This window comes from Acomys minous (assembly GCF_964271855.1).
Source record: "Acomys minous genome assembly, chromosome: 14".
Taxonomy (NCBI): Eukaryota; Metazoa; Chordata; class Mammalia; order Rodentia; family Muridae; genus Acomys; species Acomys minous.
The window spans coordinates 17339167-17355845 of record NC_140496.1 but is presented as its reverse complement, the minus strand read 5'-3'; the positions used below and the strand labels follow the sequence as shown (position 1 = coordinate 17355845).

Here is a 16679-nt window from a genome sequence, read left to right as displayed (position 1 = left end):
TGAAGATAAAGAAGTGAATGCATGAATAAATAAATGAAGAAAGAAAGAAATTGCCTAGGGGGGCCTGGAGAGATGGCTCAGCGGTTAAGGACACTGACTGCTCTTCCAGAGGACCCAGGTTCAAATCCTAGCACCCACATAGCAGCTCACAAGTGTCTGTAAGTTCAAGATTTGACACTCTCACGTAAACATGCACACAGGCAAAACACCAATACACTTAAAATAAAGGTAAATAAATTTTAAGAAAGAAAGAAAGAAGGAAAGGAAGAAAGTGCCTAAAGGTGAAGGACAGATGATGAAGGTATATTGGTCTACATTTTACCTATTGCTGCTTTAACACAACATTGAATGTACAACAGTGCCCTCTGGTGATAATATTGAAGGTCAAATATTAACAATTTGTTTTGAATTTCACCATAGTTCCTTATGGCTTTCTTTCTGAGAACTATTTTTCCATCCTTGTAAGCACTACAAATAAAAGTAGCACACAGACATAGGAATGCCAGCTGGGCTTGGTGGTACCTAGCTGTCATCCCAGCAGTTGGGAGGATGAAGCAGCCGGGTCACCATTATTTGGAGGCCAGCCTGAGTTACATTGTGAGTCACTGTCTCAAAAGACCACACAGATTGGTTCATCTATAAGAAAAGCCTCAGACTAGGAGACCAACAGTAATGCATGAGAATGTCATTAATGTTATTTTTATCTTTTTAAGACTTATTTATTGTGTTTTATTTTCTCTGTATCAGTGTTTTGACTATGTGTATGTATGTGCAGCATGTGCATGCCTAGTGTTCATGAAGGCCAGAAAAAGGCACCAGATCCCTTGAAATTGGAATTACAGATGGTCGTTAGCCACCACATGGGTTCTGAAACCAAATCCCAGGCCTCTGCGAGAGCAACAAGTGCTCTTAACCACTAAACCATCTCTCTAGCCCCTAGCATTACTTTTTTCCCCCTTGGGGCGGGGGAGTTGGGGATTTTTTCAAGACAGGGTTTCTCTGTGCAGCCTTGGCTGTCCTGGACTCGCTTTGCAGACCAGACTGGCCTTGAACTCACAGAGATCCTCCTGTCTCTGCCTCCAGTGCTGGGATTACAGGTGTGCACCACCATGGCTCTAGCATTACTTTCTTTCTTTTTTTTTTTTTTTTTTTTTTTTTTTTTGGTTTTTCGAGACAGAGTTTCTCTGTGTAGCCTTGGCTGTCCTGGACCCGCTTTGTAGACCAGGCTGGCCTCGAACTCACAGCGATCCATCTGCCTCTGCCTCCCAAGTGCTGGGATTATAGGCGTGCGCCACCATATCCAGCTTAGCATTACTTTTAAATGTAATAACAAAGGCTGGAGAGATGGCTTAGCAGTTAAGAGCACTTGCTTCTCTTTGGAGGGCCTAAGTTTGATTCCTAATACTTGTATGGCAGCTAACAACCGTCTGTGACTATGGTTCTAGAAGATTTGAACAAGGCACTTTCTGGCCTCCACAGTCAGTGCATACATGCTACACATACATACATGCAGGCAAACCATCCATATACAAATGAAAAATTAACTAAGTGTAGTAATAGAAATGAGCAACAGTACCTAAACTAAAAACAAGTCTTTGGCTAGAAAGTCCACCTCTGGCTTGAAAGAAAAGTAACCCTAGTTAGCAACATGAAGCTTAGCATTATAGGCTGGAATGCCAATGGGAGGCAAGAACACTGTTCTGATTTCTATGGTGTTTTTCAGTTCCGACTTGTCCAGAGTAACTTGATGAGAAATTCTGCTACAGAAAAAATTGAACCAAGGTAATAACCTTGCAACCTGTAAGGGTTTCAATTATTAGTTATATGTAATTTAGAGACTGTTGTATTAAAATGTGGTTTTATGCTTTGATTTTGTTTTTGTTTTGTTGAGACAGATCTTTCTATGTGCTGTCCTTGAACTCTCTATGTAGATCCAGTCAGCCTTGAACTTACAGAATCTGATCCACCTGCTTCTGCCTCCCAAGTACTAGGATTAAAGACCTGTGCCACCTTACCCAGAGTGATTTTTGTAAAAATTTTGTAGAGGTAAGTTGTTGACTACTCAAGTTGGTCTCAGACTCATAGCAATCCACCTGCCTCAGTCCTCCAAGTGCTAAGATTACAGGCATGAGCCACCAATTTCCAATTCAGTTTCTCATAATAGAAGATATTGTAAAAAAGTATCTCTAGGGCTGGAGAGATGGCTCAGAGGTTTTTCCAAAGTTCAATTCCCAACAACCACATGGTTGCTCACAACCATCTATAATGAGATCTTGTACCCTCTTCTGGAGTGCAGGCACACATGCCAGCAGAATACTGTATAAATAATAAATAAATAAATCTTAAATTTTTTTAAAAAAACTTTTAAAAGATAGCTCTATATAATACATGTAGCTAATAAGGAATAATAGATCACTGGTGAAAGATATCTCAGTAAGAATACTTACCTGGTATGCACAGCAAAACCCAGCACCCCATAAAAACAGGCATGAGCCACCTTTAATCCCAGCACTTGGGAGGCAGAGGCAGGTGGATCTTTGTGGATTCGAGGTTAGCCTGGTCTACAAAACAGGTCCAGGACAGTCAGGGCTGTTACAACAGAGAAACACTGTCTAAAAAACAAAACAAAAAACCAAAACAGGCATGATGATTCATGCCTATAATACTAGTACCCTGCTCCTCCAGTCATGGCAGCAAAAGAAAGGTGACAAAAGGAACATCATCTTTTGGAAAGCAATAAGATGCACATATTGTGCCGTCGCTGTGCCTCAAAGGTCTACCACCTTCAGAGTCGACCTGTGGCAAATGTGGCTACCCTGCCAAGTGCAAGCAAAAGTATAGCTGGCACACCAAGGCTAAGAGACAAAACACCACCAGGACTGGGCAGATGGGGCACCTAAAGATTGCCTACTGCAGATTCAGACCTGAGTTCTGTGAAGGAACAACACCTAAACCCGAGAGGCCAGCTATTGTTCATCTTGAGGATTTCAGTCAGTCATAAAATAAATGCTCTGGTTTAAAAAAGAAAAAAAAAAAAATACTAGCACCCTAGAAGGTAGAGGCAGGAGTTCAGGGTCATAATCAGCTACATAGTGAATTCAAGGCTAGCCTGTACTGCATGAGACTCTATTTGAAAAACAAAATTAGGGCCTAGAGAGATGGTCCAGTGGTTAAGATCATCTACTGCTCTTCCAGAGGATCCAAGTTTGGTTTTCAGGATCTAGATGGAGTGGCTCACAATCACCTGTAATTCCAGCTCCAGCAGATCCAACATCTCTGAAATCTGTGGGCATCCACACTCACATGTATGCACATGACTACACAGACATACATACACACATAATACTTTCTTTTTCATAAATCAGAGGCTCAGCAGTGAAGAGCACTAGCTGTTCTTCCGTGTGGCAGCTTACAACCATCTGTAACTAGTTCCAGGGGTTCAAGCCTCTGCAGGCACTACATGATCTTGTTGGGTAGATACACATGTGCATAAAACATCCATACATGTAAAATAAAACAAGGCTGGGTAGTGGTGGCGGCAGCGCACGCCTTTAATCCCAGCACTTGGGAGGCAGAGACAGGCAAATCTCTGTGAATTCAAGGCCAGCCTGGTCTACAAAGTGAGTCCAGGACAGCCAAGGCTGCACAGAGAGACCCTGTCTCGAAAAACCAAAAAACAAACAAACATGTAAAAGAAAACAAAAGAAACGTTTCTAAAGTGTTTTGGTTTTTCTTTTTTTTTTGTTTTTGTTTTTGTTTTTGTTTTTGTTTTTCAAGACAGAGTCTCTCTATGTAGCCTTGGCTGTCCTGGACTCACTTTGTAAACCAGGTTGGCCTCGAACTCAGTGATCCACCTGCCTCTGCCTCCCAAGTGCTGGGATTAAAGGGGTGTGCCACCATGCCTGGCTCATTTTTAAAGTTTTTCATTTTAAAAATTAAATAAGAAGAAAAATTTCACTATGTACATATTATGTACCAGATATTGCCTCCTACAATAGTAAGGTGACCAAAACCATATATAACTCCTTTCTTATAGCACTTATAGGCTATCTGATCAATAATAATTGTCCTACTGTGCTTTCTGTTGCTGTGATAAACACCAGTGACCACAAGCAACTTGGAGTAGACGGTTATTTGGCTTACATGTTCCAATCAAAGCCCATCATTGAGGAATGCCAACACAAAACTCAAGCAGGCAGGAACTGTAGCAAAGACTATGGAGTGCTATTTACTGACATGTTCTTCATGGCTTGCTAATTTTTCTATACATCCCAGGACCACATCGCGAAGATAACACCGGGTGCTGAGGCTTCTGGGCCATGCCACATTAGTCATTAATCAAAAAAATACCTCACGGACTTGCCTATAGGCCAACCTTCAAAAGCATTTTCTCATTTGAGGTTCATTCTTCCCAGAAGACCATAGCTTGTGTCAAGCTGACAGAAAACTAACCAGCATAGTAATGATAGCTAACACATGGTTAATGTTTATTGTATGCTAGGCATATAAGGACTTAACAGATACTAAGCCACTTCAAAGTATGTTTAACCTCTACACTACTGGCATTTTGGCTAGATAGCTAGTTTTTTGTTTGTTTTTTGGGTTCCCCCCCCAGGAACACTCCTGTACACTATGAGATGAATAGCAGTATCCTTGTCTCTACCCACTATAGTCCCCTGGGGGAGCAAAATCAGTTGTACATCACTAATTTATTCTAACTATTTTCAGATGAACAAACTACAGCCTAGAAATGCTAAATGACTTGACCAAGATAATAGCCAGCAACAGAATCTAAGCAGCTTAGGTCTAGAACACATGCTGGTGACCACTGAGGTGCATATGAAGGATAGGGTACAAGAGAGCATGTAGTAAGATATAACCGGATATGGACAAGTTTCAGGAATTCTTAGGCCTGAGACTTAAAGAGTGAGTTGGAGTATAAGGAAGAGTGTCCCAGATAGCACAAGGAAAGTATATGCAAAATATTAGCCTGAAATAAGATAAATATGAGGGGATTATTAAAGAGTCGGTCTCAGGCTGGGCGTGGTGAATCTCTGTGAGTTTGAGGCCAGCCTGGTCTCCAAATTGAGTACAGGACAGCCAAGACTACAAGAAAAACCCTCTCTCAAAAACCAAAAACAAGGGCTGGAGAGATGGCTCAGAGGTTAAGAGGACTGACTGCTCTTCCAAGTTCCTGAGTTCAATTCCCAGCAACCACATGGTGGCTCACAACCATTTATAATGAGATCTGGTGCCCTCTTCTGGCAGGTAGCCTAGTTGGCCAGTGAGCTCCCAAGGACCCACCCCTTTCTACCACTACTACTCTCTTCATGCTGGATTACAGACACGTGGCCATGCCTGCCTTTTTTTTCTTTTAACTTTTTTTTTTTTTGAGACAGTTTCTCTATGTAGCCTTGGCTGTCCTGGAACTTATGTAGACCAGGCTGGCCTTGAACCTACAAAGATCCACCTGCCGCTTCCTCCTAAGTGCTAGAACTAAAGGCATGCACTACCACCACCCAGCCTTTAAAAAGCAAAAAAACCACAGGTGCTGTGAATGCCAACTCAGGCCTTTATTTTGTGCAACAAGCACTCTTAACTAGTGAGCCATCTCCCAGCCCTGTAGTGAGCTGTGAAATTAGGAAGTTCGGGTCAAGTTTGTTTTTTCAGGATTGTTCGGCTGTTCACTGAGATAGATGACTAGGACATAGTTTGGTGGTGTGTCCTAAATCTCATGGCTCAATTTGAGATTGGGGAGAGCATGTTTTCTTTCACATAAGCATTGGTAATTTTCATATTGAAGGTAAATGACTCAGGTACTGGCAAGTAGAAAATGTAGTTGAAGCTGGGTATAGTAGCACACACCTTTAATCCCAGCACTCGGGAGGCAGAATCAGGTGAGTCTCTGAATTTGAGGCCAGCTTGGTCTACATAGTGAGTTCCAGGATAGCCAGAACTAAATGGAGAGACCCTGCTTAGAAAAGGAAAATGTGGTTGGTAGCTGGCTCTGTAATGAGCAGGGCAGCACAGCCATCAGGCAGAACTACCCTTGGGGTTAGGGTCCGGGAGTCTGTTTTTACCTTGTAGCCCTTCTGTTCATAGAGATAACGTATTCTTATTCCCTATGCTCTGTGTCTCAGGGAGCTGGACCCTGTCCTGACTGAGGTTACCCTGATGAATGCTCGCAGTGAGCTGTACTTACGCTTCCTCAGGAAAAGGATCAGCGCAGATTTTGAAGTGGGGGACTCCATGGCTTCAGAAGATGTAAAGCAAGGTAAAATGTACTTCTGATATTTGGGGGGGGGGGGACTGGCATAGGCTGCTGGCACTGTCTTGTCATAGTCAGACTTCTTGCTAAGGAAATGTATGAGTGTGTAGATGAATTGGCTCAGTGTTCAGTGTGGTACATTTTAGAATTGGACTGAAATTTAGAGGCTTCTAAATATGTTAGATTGATTGATTGATTGGTTATGTATACAGTGCTATGCCTGCATGTGAGCCAGCAGGTCAGAAAAGGGCACTAGGTCTCAATATGGTGGTTATGAGCCACCATGTGTTTGCTGGGAATTGAACTCAGGACCTTCAGAACAACCCCAAGTTCTCTTAACCTCTGAACCATCTTCCAGTCCCCTAAATACATTATATAAAGGTGAGGAATGGGGCTGGAGAGATGGCTCAGAGGTTAAGAGCACTGGCTGCTCTTCCAGAAGTCCTGAGTTCAATTCCCAGCAAACACATGGTGGCTCACAACCATCTATAATATGATCTGATGCCTTCTTCTGGACTTCAGGTGTACATGCAGACAGAGCGCTGTATACATAACAAATAAATTTTAAAAAAAAGGTGAGGAAAACTGGTGTCCTTTCTTTCCTTACACTTTTCTCTATGCCAGCTCTGGTTTATAGTTAGGAAGTGTGTGTGTGTGTGTGTGTGTGTGTGTGTGTGTGTGTGTGTGTGTGTGTGTGTTTAAATAATACAGAAAACCTGTTTACACAGTGAACTTTTAAATGACAACTATTCTGAAACTGGAGAGTAGCCATTGTTGCACAGATAAATTGCTAAAGATCACTGGATTGTATACATATAATGATAGATTCTGTGGACTAGAAGCTATACCTCAGTAAACTTACTGTATAATAATACAAACAGGACATGGAAGCATACGCCTCTGGCCCCTGCTCTGAGTTATGTAGCTATGTAGCTATGAGAAAGAAAAAAGAAAAAAAGCTGGGCATAGTCCCAGAGTTAAGAGCAATGGCTATTCTTGCAGAGAACCAGGTTCAGTTCCCAGCACCCATATGGAAGCTCACAACTGCCTCTAATGCCAGTTTCGGGGGAACCAGCACCCTCTTCTTGTGTTTGTAGGCACCAGGCAAATAAAATAATAATAAAAAAATTCTGACCCAAGAAATAAAGTTTTTGAAAGAGATGGTCTAATTTCATTTGTGTATAAACTCTTCAGGTTTTCTTGTTTTGAAGTATATCTGATATGTTACCCAGGCTGGTCTCGGGAACTCATCTCATTCCAGATTCCAGGTAGATTTTGTTACATGCATGTACATGTGCATACCAGATGTAGCGATGCATACCTGTGGAGTCCTAACTACTAAGAAGGCTGAGGTAGGAGCGTTACTTGAGCCCATAGTGAAACCTGTCCCAAAAGAGTAATGATTGAATTCATGTTGGGGACCCTGCAGAGACCCATGTAGAATCTGACTTTTTTTATGACTTATGCCGACAAATATGGCATCTGTTCAAAGGGAATTACATATTTATCCAGAGTACTTAGCGGTGTCAATAACAACCACCACTGTCCTGACCTATGTTATTATAGGTCACATCTGAGTAACTGAGTAACTAATTTACCTAGTCTTTTTTTTTTTTTAAGATTTAGGTATTCAGGCTGGAGAGATGGCTCAGAGCACTGGCTATTCTTTCAGAGGTCCTGAGTTCAGTTCCCAGCATCACATGTGTCTCATAACCACCCATAGTAAGAACTAGTGTTGTCTGTGGCAAGCAGACACACATACAGGCAAGGTGTTGTATACATAATAAATAAATCTTTCTTTTTTAAAAAAAATAAATCTTTCTTATTTATTTATTCATGTATTTTATGTATATGAGCACTCTATCTTCATACGCAGCAAAAGTAGGAGTCAGATCTCAACAAAGTTGACTGTAAGCCACCATGTGGTTGATGAGAATTGAACTCAGGACCTCTGGAAGAGCAGCTAGTGCCCTTAACTACCGAGTCATCTCTCCAGCCCTCTGAAATTAAAATTTAATTAAAGTTAAAGTAGGCATGGTGGTGCATGCCTTTAACCCAGCACTGGAGGCAGATGCAGTTGCATCTCTGAATCCAAGACCAGCCTGGTCTATAGAGTAAGTGCCAGGACTACACAAGGAAACCCTGTCTTTAAAAATAAACACATACATTTAAAGTTAAAAATTTTAAATTCAGTTCCTTGGTCCTTAGCCACATTTGAAGTCTCAAGAGTTGCCATGGAGTTGGGCATGGTGGCACACTCTGATGATGCCAGTATTTGGCAGACCTGGGCCAGCAAGTCATTCTTTAGTGCTAGGGTCCTGAGAAGGAAGATCCAAGGATCCGATATAAAGAAGATAGAATAGGTTGGGTAGGAGATCTTACATAAAGTATGTCTTAGGCCAAGCTTATTAAGAAGTATAGAATCTTAGGTACTATTTTCAGGGAGAAATGGGACCAATTGAGCAGCAACTATTATACTATGGGACAAAGTCAACAGGAAGCTAATCAAACAATAGTGCACTAGTGGAACACAGGGTATCTCAAGAACATTAAGACCAAGTACACAGTGGCCTTGAAGAGTTGGGCTCTCAGGACACAAAGCCATAGCTCCCCCAAGGCCCAGGCCCCAGGCCATTACCAGCTCTGCCAAGCATATTCCTGGTTTCATACATCAAGGCCTCAGGGAATATCTTCCAAGGCCCTGGCTCTAGGCTATTACTGGCTCTGCCAAGCTATGTTCCTTCTCCATGCATCAGAGCCTCAAAGAAAGCCTTGCATCACCCCATCCCGCAACATTTGGCTGAGTCAGAAGATCCACCACAAGTTTGAGTCTACCCTGGGTTTTATATATACAGCAAGACTTCATTAATGGGAAAAATCTGCCATGACTTTTTTTTGCATACATGTTACATGCATATATGTTCACATGCTATGGATGCTTGTGGTGGGTGCACATGCCTGTATGTTCACATGTGTATGAAAGCCTAAAGTTCATATTGGATATCTTGTTGAGTTGCTCTCCACCTTACATATTAAAGCAGGGTCTCTTGCTGAGCCTTACATCGGCTAGCCAGTTTGCTATCAGGATTCCCTGTTTCCATCTCCCAGGATGGGATTACAAGCAGGCTGCCACACTCCCCTGGCTTGGTTTTAGTTTTGTTTTGAGACAGGGTCTCGCTGTGTAACCCTGGCTGGCCTGGAACTCACTGTGTAGACCAGGTAAACTTGGAATTTACAGAGATCTCCCTGCCTCTGTCTCCTGAGTGCTAGAATTGAGTGAATGTGCCGTCATGGCAGACACTTTACCCACTCAGTCATTTCCCCAGCCATGCCATGGCTTTTGACTATCACATTGGACGGCATCATTATAAAACATGTCCTTGACTGGCAAGGTGGCTCAGACATGAAAGTGCATGCTGTACAAGCCTCATGACCTGAGTTCAGTCCCTAGAGAAAGAACTGTCTCCCTAAAAGCTGTCCTTTGACATCCACAAGAACATGTGGCATGTATAGCCCACACTCACAGAGCACTATGGCATGTATAGCCCACACTCACAGAGCACTATGGCAATTAGCCCACACTCACAGAGCACTATGGCATGTATAGCCCACACTCACAGAGCACTATGGCATGTATAGCCCACACTCACAGAGCACTATGACATGTATAGCTCACACTCACAGAGCACCGTGGCATGTATAGCCCACACTCACAGAGCACTATGGCATGTATAGCTCACACTCACAGAGCACCATGGCATGTATAGCTCACACTCACAGAGCACCATGGCATGTATAGCTCACACTCACAGAGCACTATGGCATGTATAGCTCACACTCACAGAGCACCATGGCATGTATAGCTCACACTCACAGAGCACCATGGCATGTATAGCTCACACTCACAGAGCACTATGGCATGTATAGCCCACACTCACAGAGCACTATGACATGTATAGCCCACACTCACAGAGCACTATGGCATGTATAGCTCACACTCACAGAGCACTATGGCATGTATAGCCCACACTCACAGAGCACCATGGCATGTATAGCCCACACTCACAGAGCACTATGACATGTATAGCCCACACTCACAGAGCACTATGGCATGTATAGCTCACACTCACAGAGCACCATGGCATGTATAGCTCACACTCACAGAGCACCATGGCATGTATAGCTCACACTCACAGAGCACTATGGCATGTATAGCTCACATTCACAGAGCACCATGGCATGTATAGCTCACACTCACAGAGCACTATGGCATGTATAGCCCACACTCACAGAGCACCATGGCATGTATAGCCCACACTCACAGAGCACTATGACATGTATAGCCCACACTCACAGAGCACTATGGCATGTATAGCTCACACTCACAGAGCACCATGGCATGTATAGCTCACACTCACAGAGCACCATGGCATGTATAGCTCACACTCACAGAGCACTATGGCATGTATAGCTCACATTCACAGAGCACCATGGCATGTATAGCTCACACTCACAGAGCACCATGGCATGTATAGCTCACACTCACAGAGCACCATGGCATGTATAGCCCACACTCACAGAGCACTATGACATGTATAGCCCACACTCACAGAGCACTATGGCATGTATAGCCCACACTCACAGAGCACTATGGCATGTATAGCCCACACTCACAGAGCACTATGGCATGTATAGCCCACACTCACAGAGCACTATGGCATGTATAGCCCACACTCACAGAGCACTATGGCATGTATAGCCCACACTCACAGAGCACTATGGCATGTATAGCCCACACTCACAGAGCACTATGGCATGTATAGCCCACACTCACAGAGCACTATGGCATGTATAGCTCACACTCACAGAGCACCATGGCATGTATAGCTCACACTCACAGAGCACTATGGCATGTATAGCCCACACTCACAGAGCACCATGGCATGTATAGCCCACACTCACAGAGCACTATGACATGTATAGCCCACACTCACAGAGCACTATGGCATGTATAGCTCACACTCACAGAGCACCATGGCATGTATAGCTCACACTCACAGAGCACCATGGCATGTATAGCTCACACTCACAGAGCACTATGGCATGTATAGCCCACACTCACAGAGCACTATGACATGTATAGCCCACACTCACAGAGCACTATGGCATGTATAGCTCACACTCACAGAGCACTATGGCATGTATAGCCCACACTCACAGAGCACCATGGCATGTATAGCCCACACTCACAGAGCACCATGACATGTATAGCCCACACTCACAGAGCACTATGGCATGTATAGCTCACACTCACAGAGCACCATGGCATGTATAGCTCACACTCACAGAGCACCATGGCATGTATAGCTCACACTCACAGAGCACTATGGCATGTATAGCTCACACTCACAGAGCACCATGGCATGTATAGCTCACACTCACAGAGCACTATGGCATGTATAGCCCACACTCACAGAGCACCATGGCATGTATAGCCCACACTCACAGAGCACTATGACATGTATAGCCCACACTCACAGAGCACTATGGCATGTATAGCTCACACTCACAGAGCACCATGGCATGTATAGCTCACACTCACAGAGCACCATGGCATGTATAGCTCACACTCACAGAGCACTATGGCATGTATAGCTCACATTCACAGAGCACCATGGCATGTATAGCTCACACTCACAGAGCACCATGGCATGTATAGCTCACACTCACAGAGCACCATGGCATGTATAGCCCACACTCACAGAGCACTATGACATGTATAGCCCACACTCACAGAGCACTATGGCATGTATAGCCCACACTCACAGAGCACTATGGCATGTATAGCCCACACTCACAGAGCACTATGGCATGTATAGCCCACACTCACAGAGCACTATGGCATGTATAGCCCACACTCACAGAGCACTATGGCATGTATAGCCCACACTCACAGAGCACTATGGCATGTATAGCCCACACTCACAGAGCACTATGGCATGTATAGCCCACACTCACAGAGCACTATGGCATGTATAGCTCACACTCACAGAGCACCATGGCATGTATAGCTCACACTCACAGAGCACCATGGCATGTATAGCCCACACTCACAGAGCACCATGGCATGTATAGCCCACACTCACAGAGCACTATGGCATGTATAGCCCACACTCACAGAGCACCATGGCATGTATAGCCCACACTCACAGAGCACCATGGCATGTATAGCCCACACTCACAGAGCACTATGGCATGTATAGCCCACACTCACAGAGCACTATGGCATGTATAGCCCACACTCACAGAGCACTATGGCATGTATAGCCCACACTCACAGAGCACTATGGCATGTATAGCCCACACTCACAGAGCACTATGGCATGTATAGCCCACACTCACAGAGCACTATGGCATGTATAGCCCACACTCACAGAGCACTATGGCATGTATAGCCCACACTCACAGAGCACTATGGCATGTATAGCCCACACTCACAGAGCACTATGGCATGTATAGCCCACACTCACAGAGCACTATGGCATGTATAGCTCACACTCACAGAGCACTATGGCATGTATAGCCCACACTCACAGAGCACTATGGCATGTATAGCCCACACTCACAGAGCACTATGGCATGTATAGCCCACACTCACAGAGCACTATGGCATGTATAGCTCACACTCACAGAGCACTATGGCATGTATAGCCCACACTCACAGAGCACTATGGCATGTATAGCCCACACTCACAGAGCACTATGGCATGTATAGCTCACACTCACAGAGCACCATGGCATGTATAGCTCACACTCACAGAGCACCATGGCATGTATAGCCCACACTCACACATTATTAACACACAACACAGTAATAGTGAATTTAAAAAAAATTTTTTTTGGCTTCTCTGTGTAACCTTGGCTGTCCTGGACTCGCTTTGTAGACCGGGCTGGCCTTGAACTCACAGTGATCCACCTGCCTCTGCCTCCCAAGTGCTAGGATTAAAGGTGTGCACCACCAACCCTGGCTTGAATAAAATATTTTTCAATTTCCACCATCACACATCTTCCTGTTGAACAGCTAGACAGTACTGATATAGAAGATGAAGTGCTTTATATCAAATATATTTTGGCCTTTGCCCTAGAAACATGTATCATTTGATTTCTATGTAATCTTGGAGAACAAATGAAAAGGAATTAAATTATTTGTATAAAATTGTCTGCTGTGGGAGAAGTAGGTCAGTGGTTAAGAGCTCTAGACCTGGGTTGTTTCTGGTGCCCATGAGACTGCTTATAATCACCTGTGACTCCAGGACAAGGGAAGAGGTGCTGTCTTCTGGCCTCCATGAGCAAAGGGCATGCTGATGCTGCATTTATATACGGGCAGAACACTCATACACACAAAATAAAAGTAAATCGTTTTTTAATGTTCACTATTATCTTCAGTTATTATGATTTCCAGTTGTTTAAAAAAAACAAACAACCTAGCTGTTAGCCAAGGAGATGCACACCTTTGATCCCAACACTTAGAAGGCAGATAGGTCCCTGAATTCAAGACGAGACTGGTCTACAAAGCAAGTTCTACGCTACACAGAGAGACCCTATCTAAAAAATAAATAAAAGAAGGTCTAAAATTGTACATGGTGGCTCACACCTCTAATCCTATCATTCAGGAGCTGATGCTGATAGATCTCTGTGAGTTAAAGACGAACTGGTTCAAGATGTAGCTAGCTGTCTCAAAAATTAAATAAAGGGCCAGGCGTGGTGGATCACACCTTAATCCCAGCACTCTGGATGCAGAGGCAGGCAGATCTCTGTGCGTTGGGGGCCAGCCTGATCTACAAATCAAGTTCTAGGACAGCCAGGACTACACAGAGAAACACTGTCTTGAAAACCTACATAGATAGATAGATAGATAGAAAAAACGAATAATGTAAATTCTCTGACAAAATAGCCAATGGTGCTGGATATAGTGGCCTAATTCCAGAATATTGGAGGCTGAGACAGGAGCATCAAAAAATAAGTAAGCTGGGACGGGATTTAACTCAGAGGTGGAGCATTCATCTAGTGAATACAAGGCCCTGGGTTCCATCCTAGTATCCCAAGGGGAAAATAGTAATAATTAAAGGGCCGAAGAGGTAGTTCAGTGGGCAAGAGTGCTTGAAGACACTTCAGAGGTCTAGAGTTTGGTTCCTAAGGCCCAAGTTGGGCAGCTCACAACCACTTGAAACTCCAACTTCAGAGGATGCTCTCTTCTGGCATCTGCAGATACTTGCATGCAGATATACAAACAGACACACACATATATAAGTAAATAATCAAATAAGTGTTTAAAAATAATTATGCTAAACAAAAAGTATGTAGAAAAGTACTGTCGCCTTTAGTCCCAGCACTCGGGAGGCAGAGGCAGGTGGATCACTGTGAGTTCGAGGCCAGCCTGGTCTACAAAGTGAGTCCGGGACAGCCAAGGCTACACAGAGAGACCCTGTCTCGAAAAACCAAAAAAAAAAAAAAAAGAAAAGTACTGTCACCCTGTGATTTTAATCATGGAAAATATGCATCTCTTTGGAACAAAGACTAGAAGGGAAATTTAAAAATGAAAAACACTGCTCTGTTTCCCTTGCCGGCGAAAAGTTAATGTTCCTTTCTTGGCTATCCCCTAGAGCACCAGAAGTGCCTGGACAAACTCCTCAATAACTGCCTATTGAGCTGTACCATGCAGGAACTAATTGGCTACTATATTACCATGGAGGAGTACTTCATGAGGGAAACTGTCAATAAGGTAGGACATTAGGATTCGTCTCTTGCAAATGGGGCTTCCTGTCCAAGAAGCCAGGCTGAAGGCAATGGTTGAGACCTGTCATGTTTCTTGGTCCTGCTTTGAGAGTACTTTTGGATGCAGTGTGTGAGCAAGTATCTCTGGAGCTGTCATGCTCTTCACATTCCCAGTTGGGTCTTTCTCAAAGACTACAGAAGAGCAGCTCAGCCCCCATGGAGCCTTCTTATTCCCCTCCTCCCTGCAGATATATGGGGTAGGACCTCTCTATGTCTGACATCCCAGGTAATGATTATTGCCTAAGCAAAGGCCCCAAATACTAAGTTTTCTAATGTAGTGATTAGAGAAGTGAGCTTTTGTTTTGTTTTGCTTTGTTTTTTCGTTGAGCTATGACCAACATGGATGAGGTGTCAGAGACAGGTCTAGTATAACCAGAACTACCTAGAATGCGCAGAGCTGGGATACTCACTGGGGACTTTGCCTTTTAATAGGCTGTAGCTCTGGATACCTATGAGAAGGGTCAGTTGACATCCAGCATGGTGGATGATGTCTTCTACATTGTTAAAAAGTGCATTGGGCGGGCTCTGTCCAGCTCTAACATCGACTGTCTCTGTGCCATGATCAACCTTGCCACCAGAGAGCTGGAAGCTGACTTCAGGTACTGTTGACTTCCTTTCTGCTTTTCAGGCATAAACATTCTAGTTGTATTTGATTCCTTGCTCTTACCTGTTTCTTTCCCTTTTTCTTTATGGGTCATATTCAGTTCTAAACAAGATTCAGCTAGCTGGGCATGATGGTGCATGCCTTTGATCCCAATACTTAGGAAGGCAGAGCCAGATGGATCTCTGACTTCGAGGCCAGCCTGGACTACAGAGTGAGTTCCAGGATAGCCAAGAACTCAGAGAAACCCAGTCGTGTGTGTGTGTGTGTGTGCGTGCGCATGCATGCATTATCCTGTTCCTAATATCCTTAGCTCAAGAGAACTGTCCATCAGTCAGCTACCTTGAGTGTCAAACTTTTGACACTTAACCTAATTCAATAAAGTACGCTGAAGGTGTCATTATCCTCAGACTCAAAAGAAAAGCATATGGTTTAGACAAAACAGTAATTACAAAGACATTGATAGTTTCCATTTCTACAATCCAAACACTATACCAACATTACCCCCACTTCATTGTTTTTTGGATTTTCAAGACAGGGTTTCTTTGTGAAACAATGGCTGTTCTGGAACTCACTGTGTAGACCAGGCTGGCCTTGAACTCAGAGATCTGACTGCCTCTGCCTCCTGAGTACTGAGATTAAAGGTGTGCGCCATCTCCCCCCCCCCATGTTTTCATGGGGTTTTTGCATAGAAATCTTGATGTAGGGCAGATGAGATGGTTCAGCAGGTAACAATACTTGCTGCTGAGCCTAAGACCTGTTTAATGTCCAGAGTCCACATGGTGTGGAAGGTGAACCAACTCCTGCAAGTTGTTCTGTCACCTCCACAGATATGCTATAGCATGTGTTCCCTTATACAAAGTAAGTAAATATCTTTAAAATTTATATAGGGCTGGGCGTGGTGGTACACGCCTCTAATCCCAGCACTTGGGAGGCAGACATGGGTGCATCTCTGTGAGTGCAAGGCCAGCTTGG

At 43.9% G+C, this 16679-nt stretch overlaps 1 protein-coding gene across 1 annotated transcript in view; it reads left to right on the top strand.

The window, feature by feature from the left end:
• Nucleotides 1-16679, top strand: part of COG4 (component of oligomeric golgi complex 4) — a 43390-nt gene that overhangs the window by 12701 nt on the left and 14010 nt on the right. The window contains exons 8-11 of the mRNA XM_084756665.1: nt 1724-1782; nt 6141-6274; nt 14932-15050; nt 15536-15702. Coding sequence (XP_084612791.1) covers nt 1724-1782; nt 6141-6274; nt 14932-15050; nt 15536-15702 — 479 coding nt within the window. The remainder of the gene's footprint in view (nt 1-1723; nt 1783-6140; nt 6275-14931; nt 15051-15535; nt 15703-16679) is intronic.